General features: G+C 41.7%; 1 protein-coding gene across 3 annotated transcripts in view; it reads left to right on the forward strand.

Moving 5' to 3' along the window:
• KIF5C (kinesin family member 5C) overlaps positions 1–14532 on the forward strand; it is a 166498-nt gene that overhangs the window by 117067 nt on the left and 34899 nt on the right. For 2 of the 3 annotated variants that reach the window (XM_043505111.1, XM_038422343.2), the window contains exons 22-25: positions 5804–5875; positions 6908–7012; positions 8799–9015; positions 10290–10399. In XM_043505111.1, the coding sequence (XP_043361046.1) occupies positions 5804–5875; positions 6908–7012; positions 8799–9015; positions 10290–10396 (501 nt within the window). In that variant the 3' untranslated portion in view covers positions 10397–10399. Of the gene's footprint in view, positions 1–5803; positions 5880–6907; positions 7013–8798; positions 9016–10289; positions 10400–14532 lie in introns of those variants that run through there. The other variant, XM_043505112.1, reaches the window with a different exon arrangement.

A 14532-nucleotide genomic window follows, 5' to 3' on the forward strand; every position in this document is an offset into this window, starting at 1 on the left:
CCCATCTCTAGGTTAGACCTTATTTCTAAATTTCCTAAAGCTATTTTACTAATCTGTTTACTTCTCATCCTACATATACTCATCTCAAATGGCTCACTCTACAAGTCTTTCAATACTTGATATTTATGATTTAATATGTTATAACTAATGTATTAAATTAATTTAAATTGCATTTCTCAGAGATGTTAGTACTTTGTCACTGTGCAATCAGTCTAATCCTATATAAAATGCATTATGCTCTGCAATCAGTACTGAAAGGACAGTTCTTTTGAAGAACTAGTTCTGTCTTCAGATCAATGCTATGAAATCTTCTTGTGAAGCTCTTTTACTTTGGCGTTGTGCAATATACAAGACTTTTGGAAGAGGTAAAAGGCTGGTTGAAACAATAGTGGTTTTCTTCTTGATTACAATACAAGTGACTTAATTGTCCAACTCTACTTGGCACTGGTGAGGCCTTAGGTGAAGTACTGTGTTGAGTTTTGGGTGCCATACTTTAAGACGATATGAACAAATTGCAGAGAGTTCAGAGGAGAGCTACAAAAATGATAAAAGATTTAGAAAAGCTGATGTATGAGGAAACATTAAAATATCTGGGTATGTTTAGTCTTAAGAACAGAAGACTGATGGTGACCTGATAGGTATTCAGATATGTTAAGGACTGTTCTAAAGAGGAAGATGATCAATTGTGTTCCATGTCCTCTCAAGGTACGACAAGAAGTAATGGGCTTAATCTGCAACAAGGAAAATTTAGGTTTTATATTAGGAAAAACTTTCTAACTGTAAGGATAGTTAAACTCTGGAATAGGCTTCAAAGGTAGGCTGTGGAATCCCCATCACCGGAGGTTGGACAAACACCTGTCAGGGATGGTCTAGGTGTATTTGGCTCTGCCTCAGGACAGGGGGTTCCTGAGGTCCCTTCCTGCCCTACATTTCTGTCAGCCTATGAAGGAGGAGTAGATTGTATGGTAGGTTAACATGCTAGTTTTTTACTTCTGAAAACTGAATCTGAAGGAAAAATAAACCTGGTGGTGTTTCTCATAATCCCAGGTGGACACTGGTGTGTGCCCCAAAACTACCACATAGTAGGCAGTTTTTTCTGCTCAAGTTTGGAATATCGGAGGAAAGATGTGTGTATTCAGAGCTGTATGGTGAAACTTGTTCAGCCCTTGTCAACAATTCGTCTGGCTCTAGCCAGCTTTGTTTTTCCTTTAAATGTTTTGCTCAAGAAGGTAAACATTATCTTTTAAACTTTTTACAGAACTTCATTTTTTAATAATTCTTCCAGTTACTGTATAAGTTGTTGATTAACTCTATGCAAAATATTGTATTTTGAATTCAAGAAGCACAATTGCTTACGTATGTTTGTTTATTTTTTTTCCTTTGGAGCGTAATTTAAAATTAAGGCTGTGTTGACCCCGGGAGCAGTCTCAAAAATCAGGCTATTTTTATTTTGGAGCTGAACTTTAGGCACCCAGATTTCATATATAAAATTATATATAATTTGATATAAACATTTTCTGATTTTAGAAAAAGTGTTTAACTAGCTTCCTGATTTCAGATGAGTTCTCTTGCAGCTCATACTGCTCATGAATTGTAAGAATGACCTGTGAAGATATTGTCCTATTGAGTGAGTAAGCGATACAGTTGGAGCTCAGTTTTAAGCAGTAGGACATGGACGTTTTGCACCGATTTATATCAGATGATCTTTTTGTTTAAATTCAAGGAACTGCTTAAACTGTTGTATGCTCATGCACTCTTTTGTTCATTTCCATGGCATCTCGGAGGGTGTTGCAGCAGCTATGTTAAAATATTAGCAATGATCAAAATTTCAATCGGTAATTACTGCAGCAGGAGGAAAAGTCAAACAAATTATATGCAACGTGTCATTTTAGTCCAAGATCGAGGCTTTCCCATGTGGATAAAGAAGTAAGGGACTGTAAACCCCTTGCAAGCATGGTGTGCCTCGAAAGTCACTGTGTGGAGGGGGAGACGTGTCTCCATGGGATTGCTATTTCCCTGTCCTGTGTAGATAGGTGAGCAGGGCTAGAGAATGGGCATAGCCTTGACTTGGCCTCCCACCGACCGCCAGCATAGTTTAGCCAGTATGGTGAAGGAAGTAATCGGTAGCGGATTGCTTAGTTTCAGGATGGAACCAAGGAAGGAATTGTGAATGAGTTTCTCTGGTGCATTAGAGGGACTCATGCTGCCCCTTGTTTTGGATAAGAGCTGTGGGATAAGAATAATCTCTGTCTAGCTCTAAATTACATTTCCCCTTCAGAGAGTAGTAATGTCCACCTGTATGTTTGTATTAGAAGAGTGTAAGGTATGTGTTATGAATACAACAGTATATGTGGATAATTGTAAATCACATTTTTCTACTGATTTTTAGTTTTTTTTGGGTCTGTGGATAATTGGAAGTAAGCACTTCTATCCATCCTTTTGTAGTAACATCTCCTTTTTGGGTTCAGAACCACTTACTAGTTTTTCCCAGTAAGTGATAAAGATAAGAAGTAGCAGTCCAAAAGCTTATAGTCTTATCGCTCCTGATTTATTGAGTGGCCAGTTCAAATTTCAGTGTGTGAGAAGATGAAAATAAGCACAGCCTTTGCTTTTCTATCTTATCAACTTGGGGCATATCCTTCATACCAGTGCAACATCTAAAAAGTGGAGAATGGGTTGGAATTCAATTATCCAAATGGTTATGCACATTTCCTTCCTGTAACTGGTTTCTCTGCCCTTCACAGAATGGGCAAAGGATTAAGACTTTTTGTGCCATGCCTCTCGCATTTCTCTTTGAATAAAGTGGCTATTATGCTGAAGTTTAGCAAAATTAAGTAGTGTTGAAAGATTAGGAACGAACCTGTGGTATTTAAAAGGCAGCTATCACCTTGGTATCTAAGGGCCTGTATAATGTCACCCTCTTTCAGTGCATAGGTTTGATCAGCAGAATTGTCATAGCATGAATCCAAGGCTCAATGATTTAGGCATCATTTAATAGCTGGGTACATGTTACCACAGCCAGCTTCTGAGACTTGTCTTTCTGGTTGGTTTATTTTTTTTTTCTTCAGTGTGTGAGAGAACTTCACTGCATACACATAGCAAAAAACAATGAACTATGGGGATGTGACTGAGTGAGACAGAACATGTACAAACAAGGGTTTGGATTTTTTACTAATTACAATTGCTTTCTTTTAGTCACATGAACTAAGCCTTAACTCATTGTGATGGTTTTTCCCCCCCCTTTTACAATCAGTTCAATTTTGGCTGATGTGAAATGATTATGGACAGTAAAGTGAGGTGCGATAGAGGTATTATTTCACACTAGATAATCACTTTTGTGAAACCATCAGATTCCCACACAACAATTACATCCCAAATTTATCATAGAATCATAGAATCATAGAATATCAGGGTTGGAAGGGACCCCAGAAGGTCATCTAGTCCAACCCCCTGCTCAAAGCAGGACCAAGTCCCAGTTAAATCATCCCAGCCAGGGCTTTGTCAAGCCTGACCTTAAAAACCTCTAAGGAAGGAGATTCTACCACCTCCCTAGGTAACGCATTCCAGTGTTTCACCACCCTCTTAGTGAAAAAGTTTTTCCTAATATCCAATCTAAACCTCCCCCATTGCAACTTGAGACCATTACTCCTCGTTCTGTCATCTGCTACCATTGAGAACAGTCTAGAGCCATCCTCTTTGAAACCCCCTTTCAGGTAGTTGAAAGCAGCTATCAAATCCCCCCTCATTCTTCTCTTCTGCAGACTAAACAATCCCAGCTCCCTCAGCCTCTCCTCATAAGTCATGTGCTCTAGACCCCTAATCATTTTCGTTGCCCTTCGTTGTACTCTTTCCAATTTATCCACATCCTTCCTGTAGTGTGGGGCCCAAAACTGGACACAGTACTCCAGATGAGGCCTCACCAGTGTCGAATAGAGGGGAACGATCACGTCCCTCGATCTGCTCGCTATGCCCCTACTTATACATCCCAAAATGCCATTGGCCTTCTTGGCAACAAGGGCACACTGCTGACTCATATCCAGCTTCTCGTCCACTGTCACCCCTAGGTCCTTTTCCGCAGAACTGCTGCCGAGCCATTCGGTCCCTAGTCTGTAGCGGTGCATTGGATTCTTCCATCCTAAGTGCAGGACCCTGCACTTATCCTTATTGAACCTCATTAGATTTCTTTTGGCCCAATCCTCCAATTTGTCTAGGTCCTTCTGTATCCTATCCCTCCCCTCCAGCGTATCTACCACTCCTCCCAGTTTAGTATCATCCGCAAATTTGCTGAGAGTGCAATCCACACCATCCTCCAGATCATTTATGAAGATATTGAACAAAACGGGCCCCAGGACCGACCCCTGGGGCACTCCACTTGACACCGGCTGCCAACTAGACATGGAGCCATTGATCACTACCCGTTGAGCCCGACAATCTAGCCAGCTTTCTACCCACCTTATAGTGCATTCATCCAGCCCATACTTCCTTAACTTGCTGACAAGAATGCTGTGGGAGACCGTGTCAAAAGCTTTGCTAAAGTCAAGAAACAATACATCCACTGCTTTCCCTTCATCCACAGAACCAGTAATCTCATCATAAAAGGCGATTAGATTAGTCAGGCATGACCTTCCCTTGGTAAATCCATGCTGACTGTTCCTGATCACTTTCCTCTCCTCTAAGTGCTTCAGGATTGATTCTTTGAGGACCTGCTCCATGATTTTTCCAGGGACTGAGGTGAGGCTGACCGGCCTGTAGTTCCCAGGATCCTCCTTCTTCCCTTTTTTAAAGATGGGCACTACATTAGCCTTTTTCCAGTCATCCGGGACTTCCCCCGTTCGCCACGAGTTTTCAAAGATAATGGCCAAGGGCTCTGCAATCACAGCCGCCAATTCCTTCAGCACTCTCGGATGCAATTCGTCCGGCCCCATGGACTTGTGCACGTCCAGCTTTTCTAAATAGTCCCTAACCACCTCTATCTCTACAGAGGGCTGGCCATCTCTTCCCCATTTTGTGTTGCCCAGCACAGCAGTCTGGGAGCTGACCTTGTTAGTGAAAACAGAGGCAAAAAAAGCATTGAGTACATTAGCTTTTTCCACATCCTCTGTCACTAGCTTGCCTCCCTCATTCAGTAAGGGGCCCACACTTTCCTTGGCTTTCTTCTTGTTGCCAACATACCTGAAGAAACCCTTCTTGTTACTCTTGACATCTCTTGCTAGCTGCAGCTCCAGGTGCGATTTGGCCCTCCTGATATCTTTCCTACATGCCCGAGCAATATTTTTATACTCTTCCCTGGTCATATGTCCAACCTTCCACTTCTTGTAAGCTTCTTTTTTATGTTTAAGATCCGCTAGGATTTCACCATTAAGCCAAGCTGGTCGCCTGCCATATTTACTATTCTTTCGACTCATCGGGATGGTTTGTCCCTGTAACCTCAACAGGGATTCCTTGAAATACAGCCAGCTCTCCTGAACTCGCTTCCCTTTCCTGTTAGTCCCCCAGGGGATCCTGGCCATCTGTTCCCTGAGGGAGTCAAAGTCTGCTTTCCTGAAGTCCAGGGTCCGTATCCTGCTGCTTACCTTTCTTCCCTGCGTCAGGATCCTGAACTCAACCAACTTATGCCCTTCTGTCAACTAATGCAATTCATTAATTTAAAGTTACTTAAACAGTAATGATGTATGTATATTTTCAGGCATACATGCATATATACTTATAGTATAATTTAGCCTACGTGTTCTTATGTGAGGAGAAATTTTACAACAGCGTCTGCAAAAATTTTACTGACTTCTTGTTTAAATTCTATTTCCAGGCAAGAGAACTTCAGACCCTCCACAACCTACGAAAACTCTTTGTTCAAGACCTCACCACTCGAGTCAAAAAAGTAAGTTCAAATCTTACTTGGATTTTATTTTAACACAATCTCCACCCTTCCCCCAGTAAAAATCTTGCCAGGCTATTATATTCCTTAGTGTATATAATTCCTGGTATAAATCCAGCAGACTTGTAATTTATTTATCAATGTTCTTCTACCATGCCCAATTACCTTGGTTTCTGGGAGCCTGAGAGCTTGCTGTTCCCCTGATGGTTGTACAATGGGAGAGTGGGATTTGGAGTGCTCTCAGAGCTGTCTAGGAAAATAAAATTCTGCTTCAACTCCTGTTTTTGAGCCTTTTTTCTCTAAGTAGTTATTCAGTGAAATGGGCTGATCTCACTTATCAGTTCACAGAGTAGCAGCCGTGTTAGTCTATATCTGCAAAAAGAAAAAGAGTACTTGTGGCACCTTAGAGACTAACAAATTTATTTGAGCATAAGCTTTCATGAGCTTTAGCTCACTGCATCTCATGAAGTGAGCTGTAGCTCACAAAAGCTTATGCTCAAATAAATTTGTTAGTCTCTAAGGTGCCACAAGTACTCCTTTTCTTATCAGTTCAGTTACTGACTCAGAGTTTAGTGAATCAGAACTGCCCCAAACCCACACCTAAAGCTTGTGCTGACTTGAGCCAGAATTGTGGGCTGTGGTTCTTTTTTATGGTTCAAAACTCCTCATCCTTTCCCCAGACAAAATAAATTTAAGAAATTCATTGTGCACCTCCGACATATGATTTTTAGCAGAATTTAAGGTATTTTTTTATCACAGACAAACTGAAATTTTTGTCAACATGAAAGCTTCACGGCACTCCCCTTTCCGGATCCTTAAGGTTTTTTTGTGACGGTTTTTGTTTAATTTCCATGTTGAGGGAATGTAGCTGTTGAGAACACAAAATGAACAGAAAAAGCAATGTCTTTTTGACCTGTTTGTTGAGACGTAGTCTCCCTTTGGGGAACTTTACAAGACCCTCAACAAAACACTAGCTTTCCCCTCTCCCTGGGTTCAAAGGCTTTGCTCTAATTCTATAATTTGCTCTCTGTGCAGAGTGTTGAACTGGACAGCGATGAAGGAGGAGGAAGTGCTGCTCAGAAGCAGAAAATTTCCTTTCTTGAGAACAACCTGGAGCAGCTTACAAAGGTTCACAAACAGGTGGGACTAATACTTCTGGCTTCGATTTTAGCAGTAACTCTTTAAATAGAAAGTGGGCTCGTCTAGTAGTTTTTCTTCAGTTAATTTTTAACCATGGTCTTCGCTGAAATTCTAGCCCTAGGAGAATCCTGTTAACTTGTTACTATTTTATATTATTCCAAATCACATTTTTAATTGACCTTTTTTGATGGATGATTTTGTAATTAATTGAGACTAATTATCTATATAATTACCCCAGGATAGTTTATTGAAGGTAATTTGTCTCGGATATTGTTAGTTGCCAAAATACCCATGATATTCAGTTAAAATTCATTGCATCAGGAGTAAATCGGAGTCTGAGTTGGTCTCCTGTACTCACAATGTTTGTGTAATGAATGTGTGTGTCATGAATATGTGATGCTTGTCATAAATATACATTTCTGTATATTTATGCCAGTCTAATATGCTTTGGTAATTGTTTGGGCAAGACTTTGTCAATGTGTCAGTAGAACATTTTAAAAAAACAAAACCAATAGTTATCTTCAATGCCCTTTTATGTAGGGATTAGAGATTAATAAAGCCCCCCTTTTGTGTGCACACACACAAATGCACACATTCCTCATTGGGCCTGTCCCTTCGTTCCCCCCTACTTTCCTCTGTTGCTGGCTCTATGACTGTTCTTTCCCATCTCTAGATGGGTTTGCGGGTATGACCTATCTTGCCAACAGTGGTTCCTGGCTTGAGGGAGAAATCAGAAACTGACAGCAGGGGGGAAGTGGAGTGCAGTATGGAAGAGAAGTTGTAGGGTTCTCTGTGCAGGTTAAGGACTGGTTCCTCCCAAGAGTCCTGATGCTAGCCCAGCTCCTGGCAGCCAGAAACCCATCCGCCCTCTGTGATGGGGAATGCCCACTCAATTCCAGTAGTTCATCTGAAACCGCAGAAAACTAGGTGTTCCCCCTATGTTAAATATCTGTGGGTAGTCAGATTTCTGAGGGTTAATGAATTCATTGTTGCTTGATCATTTTTTCCCCTTTGTGAGGTTTCCGCAGCAGCAGACTGATTCAACAAGCTCTAAATCTTTACTGAGGTAGGAAGAAAGAGCTGACAGGAAATGGGAGACTAGGCTCTGTTTCACATGCATTTAACCACTAATGATGGTACAGTTCAAGAAGATAGTGCTGAAGGCAGTCTAATACATGAAGCAGTCTTGTTGTTAGTAGCAGGAAGTTTAAGGATATAGAACACAAAGAACGTCTCTAGTTTGATCTTGTATGAATCTGGACAACAAGCTATGGATTTATTTATCTTTGAAATAAAATTTAGGAAGATTTATTTCCTAAAGATGGTGTTGAGGTTTACAAATTAAACACAGCTGTCATTGAAAGAGGTTTGACTCTTGCTTTCCTTGCGTATCCATTACTCGACTTCTCTTTAAGCAGCACTGTGTAACTCGAAAGCTTCTCTCTCTCTCCAACAGAAGTAGGTCCAATAAAAGATATTTCCTCACCCACCTTGTCTCTCTAGTATCCTGGGACCAACACAGCTATTAAAACGCAGCGTACAAAACTTTCAGGTTTTCGGTGGAAGAACAATGGAATACCAGACCCTAAATCATTATAGTTGAAAAAGCCTCCTCTTTCCTGTGTACTTTACAATGAATTTTACAGAACCCTATTTGTTTCACCCCAGTACATTTCTGTAAGGATGACAGTGAAATCTTCTACCCCCGCATGACATGATGGCTTATCCACTAGACCATATGGCTTTGCAAAAGGAGTAATACCATTTCTTCTTATTCCTACTACAGTTGGTACGTGATAATGCAGATCTTCGTTGTGAGCTTCCTAAGCTGGAAAAACGACTTCGAGCTACAGCAGAGAGAGTTAAGACTCTGGAGAGTGCACTGAAGGAAGCTAAGGAGAATGCCATGCGGGACCGCAAACGCTACCAGCAGGAGGTAGATCGCATTAAAGAGGCTGTAAGAGCGAAGAACATGGCAAGGAGAGCACACTCTGCTCAGATTGGTAAGGACATAAAGCAAACAAGATATTGGGTTGTTCACAAACTTTGTGTAGGTTTTAAAAGTGCTGTGATAGTAGAAGGCTTCCAGGGCTAACTATGGATTCTCAGCTGTGTTTCTCCAGTGTGCCCTTCCTTACAGGAAGGACACTTCCATGGGTGGCAGGTAATGAAGGCTGGGGAAGGATAAGCCTCTCCAAATCTCCTCTAATGCTCCCTGCCACAGCCCTGGGGCCAGGCCATGGCTGGGCTCAGGGCTCCTCAAGGTGCCCCAGGCTAGGGGCTCCTCTGGACTGCTCTGGGTGACCAGGGCTCAGGGCTCCTCTGGACTGCTCCATGTACCAGAGGGTTGGCTGGGGGGCTCAGAGCTGCTCTGGGCGCCAGCTGGGAGGGTTGTAGGGGTGGGGTGGAGTAGGGCTTCTGGCAGAGTGGGGCAGGGCCTCCGGCTGAAGGGCTGAGGCAAGGGAATAGCCTCCCCAAACAGGATGTGCACGCCCCACCCAGGGACACTTCAGGGACCTCACTTTTATAGAACATAACCCACCTGAAGGATAAAGCTCCTCAGATATTTGTTTACTGATTTAGATAGCTTAATGTGTCTTATGTACTTCTAATGACCTTTCTTAAGTTGGACTGTCTCTTCTATCCCCCTTGTTGCTCTTCCTCCCTTTCTCATCCTCTCACTTCTGTACACACTTTATTTTAAAATGTAATTGGTGTGCAGCTTGGGGATGTCTGGTGTTACCAGGGCACTGGACAGACTGCACACACAGCCACGTAGTGTTTAAAGTGGAATTCATTGTGGAACCATTTTCAAATTTTGTGGTGGAGCACACCGGAAAACCTGAGGGGGCATCAGGGAGCACATATACTTAAATGCTTTCATTCTGCCTCCTTCAGAAAGTTGCCCAAAGATACCTTCTCCTCTTCTCCATAGTAGTGGGCACATGCAAGTACCTGGCTGGCCAACCCAAGCAGTGGTCACCATGTACAGTCTTCCTCTCTCAGCTGCACTGAGAAGCCCTTTTTCCAGAAGCAGAATGTAGGAGGTGGTTGTATAGAAGGATGATCGCTGGCAGAAAACAGGTGCAAATGATCATCTTTGCAGCATGTGGCTGTTGGCAGGGTGAGGGAAATTGTCACTTTCCCCACAGCCAGAATTTGGCCCAAACTATCGTAGACGTCAGGAAATGCCTAGAGCAGTTACTTTTATAACAGTACAGTGATGTGCTAGAGCAGGAAGTGAGTGCTAAATTTTGTTTTGATTTTCACACTACAGCCAAGCCTATCCGCCCTGGCCATTACCCAGCATCTTCTCCAACAGCTGTTCATGCTATCCGACGAGGAGGAGGAATGTCAAATAGTTACTGCCAGAACATGAAATAAACAGTGAGTTCAAGATGACTTTTAAATCTGTTGCTGTTCAACATTCACTCCTTTTTATTTCCCATTCTTGTTTTTAGAAAACCTGTGAAGTCTTTTGTATGGAATCTATTTTTCTGGTGGTTTAGTTATGAAGAACATTAATAACCATTGTAGTGAGAAGGAATGCACTGTCAGAACACTTTGCAAGCTGCTGGTTTAGATTATCTGCTCTTTTTCATTATGTCCAGACCTGAAGAAGAGTTGTGTGGAGCTCAAAAGCTTGTCTCTCTCACCAACAGAATTTGGTCCAATAAAATATATTACCTCTCCTACCTTGTCTCTCCGGGAATAACACAGCTATAACAAAAAGAAAAGGAGTACTTGTGGCACCTTAGAGACTAACAAATTTATTAGAGCATAAGCTTTCGTGAGCTACAGCTCACTTCATCGGATGCATCGGATGCATGAAGTGAGCTGTAGCTCACGAAAGCTTATGCTCTAATAAATTTGTTAGTCTCTAAGGTGCCACAAGTACTCCTTTTCTTTTTGCGAATACAGACTAACACGGCTGCTACTTTGAAAACAGCTATAACAATGTGCAAGAAACCTTCCCGTTGTGGATGTTTTTTATGTAAACTGAACTTTACAAATATAAGATGAATTAGGGTTTACTTTTGTGCATTCCATATGTTGTATGGAGAGGATTCCCCATGTACAGTGGTTGCCCTTGCAAACTTTCCATTTTTTGCTTTGGATAATATAATGTGTCCTCATTGTTTGCAGTATTCCCTATATTTAGGGTAGAGGGTACCCAGAGGTAATGTTATGTAGCTGAAAAGTTTAAGAGCAACTATTTTGTGTGTGCGCACATGCACACATGCAGAAACAGGCTGTTCAGTGATTCTAGGTGCTTGGGTGATGAAGATGTCTACTGGACCCCAGTCAGAATGTGAACTTTGAGAAGCAAATCTCATGCCATAAAGGTGAGAAACCACTTGAGAAATGGAGACATCTGGTAGGTCATTCCTGTAGCAATACAGGCTTATCTTAAAGCATGTACAGTCAATGCTGCTTATGGAAAGTGGCTTTCCAAAGGGGAACAAAAAGCAGCAATTTGGAAACTTTGTAGGATTTACAAAAACTGGTATCTTATAAAAATGCTGATGAAAAGTGTTCCTGATGCAAAATGAAGGAAGGTGAAATTAGGCAATTGCTCTTTGATTAGCTTTGGCTTTATCCAGTACTGAATTAAGGTGACTGTAATTCCAGACAGCTGGCAAGCAGAACAAGTTTCAGAGAGACCCATCCTCTGTTTTAATCCTCTGCAGCTGTTAAACAGCAATGTTCAATTTCTTGCACCACGTTCTACCAAACTCAATAACACGAGCAGCTAGAGCAGCGGTAGTAGTTGTAAAGAGAAGGGAGAACAATATGGCAGTGGGCTGATGCCTCAGCCACTCTGCCATTTAGCCGGAGGAAGGGGATCGGTGTTGGTCAACGTGTTGAGATTAGCTGTATGTTTTTGCTAGGAAAGTGAAAGGGGAATTGGGTTGTTTATATTAGAACTGGGTGGGAAACAATTTTGTAATCCTGCAAAAATGTTGGAGATTTTAAAAAAATGTTCCCATGCCAAATTGGGATGCAGAATCAAAATTGCAAATTGTCACAAACCAAAAATCCAAAAAGTAATTGGTTTGGGTCAATCAAAACATTTTGTTTTGATAATTTTGAAATGTTTTATTTTGAATTTGACCATTTTTTTTACTGTAATTAGCAGATATTTTGAACCAGAAAACCCAAATTTTTATTTGGAAATGTCAAACTGAAACATTTTGATAACTTCAAAATCTTTAAGTTGAAAATTTTTCATCAAAACCAACCCTTTCCTGTGAAAAAAGTTGTTTTGATGAATTGGTATTTTCTGATGGAAAACGTTGTGTTCAAAAAAAAAATTCCACCCAGCTCTAGTTCATGTATTATGATTTCATTGATGTTTAGTTGTGGTGAAGATCTTACTGCATTGTAAACAAAGGCGTGAATGGCAAAGCTGGCTTTCAGGAAGGCTTTTTCCCCCAAGGATCATATAATACAAGCAACGTTCAGTATATGCAATAGAGGCAATTACACTACATCAAGCATCACTGCAGTTTTAATACACTATCTGCAGAATCAGAACATCTCTTTCATGTGGTGTTCCCTCCTTATCTATCTCATTGTGATTTGTTTTCTCTCTCTGTGTGTGTGTGTGTGTGTGTGTGTGTGTGTGTGTGTGTGTGTTTTGAAGGCATCACTGTTTATCTGCACAGATTTATTTGTAAAACACGTGCATTTTGATTAAGAAACTAGAACAATACAAAATCAACATGACACATGTCAAATGGATTAAAATCTGGCTAACTGATAGGTCTCCATGTTCTAGTAAATGAGAAATTATCATTGAGTGTTTCTAGATGCAGGGTCCAACCTCAGAGATTGGTTGTCCTTATGCTACCTAACATAAAATCATTGCTGATGAAGTTTGCAGATGACCCAAATATTGGGGGAGTGGTGAATAATGAAGAGGACAGGTCATTGATACAGAGCAATCTGAAAAGGAGTACTTGTGGCACCTTAGAGACTAACAAATTTATTAGAGCATAAGCTTTAGTGAGCTACAGCTCACTTCATCGGATGCATTTGGTGGAAAAAACAGAGGAGAGATTTACACACACACACACACACACACACACACACACACACACACACACACACACACACACAACATGAAACAATGGGTTTATCATACACACTGTAAGGAGAGTGATCACTTAAGATAAGCCATCACCAGCAGCAGGGGGGGAAAGGAGGAAAACCTTTCATGGTGACAAGCAAGGTAGGCTAATTCCAGCAGTTAACAAGAATATCAGAGGAACAGTGGGGGGAGAAATACCATGGGGAAATAGTTTTACTTTGTGTAATGACTCATCCATTCCCAGTTTCTATTCAAGCCTAAGTTAATTGTATCCAGTTTGCAAATTAATTCCAATTCAGCAGTCTCTCGTTGGAGTCTGTTTTTGAAGCTTTTTTTGGTTGAAGGAGAGCCACTCTTAGGTCTGTGATCGAGTGACCAGAGAGATTGAAGTGTTCTCCGACTGGTTTTTGAATGTTATAATTCTTGACGTCTGATTTGTGTCCATTCGTTCTTTTACGTAGAGACTGTCCAGTTTGGCCAATGTACATGGCAGAGGGGCATTGCTGGCACATGATGGCATATATCACATTGGTAGATGCACAGGTGAAGGAGCCTCTGATAGTGTGGCTGATGTGATTAGGCCCTATGATGGTATCCCCTGAATAGATATGTGGACAGAGTTGGCAACAGGCTTTGTTGCAAGGATAGGTTCCTGGGTTAGTGGTTCTGTTGTGTGGTTGCTGGTGAGTATTTGCTTCAGATTGGGGGGCTGTCTGTAAGCAAGGACTGGCCTGTCTCCCAAGATCTGTGAGAGTGATGGGTAGTCCTTCAGGATAGGTTGTAGATCCTTGATGATGCGTTGGAGAGGTTTTAGTTGGGGGCTGAAGGTGATGGCTAGTGGCGTTCTGTTGTTTTCTTTGTTGGGCCTGTCCTGTAGTAGGTGACTTCTGGGTACTCTTCTGGCTCTGTCAATCTGTTTCTTCACTTCAGCAGGTGGGTATTGTAGTTGTAGGAATGCATGATAGAGATCTTGTAGGTGTTTGTCTCTGTCTGAGGGGTTGGAACAAATGCGGTTATATCGTAGCGCTTGGCTGTAGACAATGGATCGAGTGGTATGATCTGGATGAAAGCTAGAGGCATGTAGGTAGGAATAGCGGTCAGTAGGTTTCCGATATAGGGTGGTGTTTATGTGACCATTGCTTATTAGCCCCGTAGTGTCGAGGAAGTGGATCTCTTGTGTGGACTGGTCCAGGCTGAGGTTGATGGTGGGATGGAAATTGTTGAAATCATGGTGGAATTCCTCAAGAGCTTCTTTTCCATGGGTCCAGATGATGAAGATGTCATCAATGTAGCGCAAGTAGAGTAGGGGCATTAGGGGACGAGAGCTGAGGAAGCGTTGTTCTAAGTCAGCCATAAAAATGTTGGCATACTGTGGGGCCATGCGGGTACCCATCGCAGTGCCGCTGATTTGAAGGTATACATTGTC

This window comes from Dermochelys coriacea, chromosome 11, assembly GCF_009764565.3.
Source record: "Dermochelys coriacea isolate rDerCor1 chromosome 11, rDerCor1.pri.v4, whole genome shotgun sequence".
Lineage (NCBI taxonomy): Eukaryota > Metazoa > Chordata > Testudines > Dermochelyidae > Dermochelys > Dermochelys coriacea.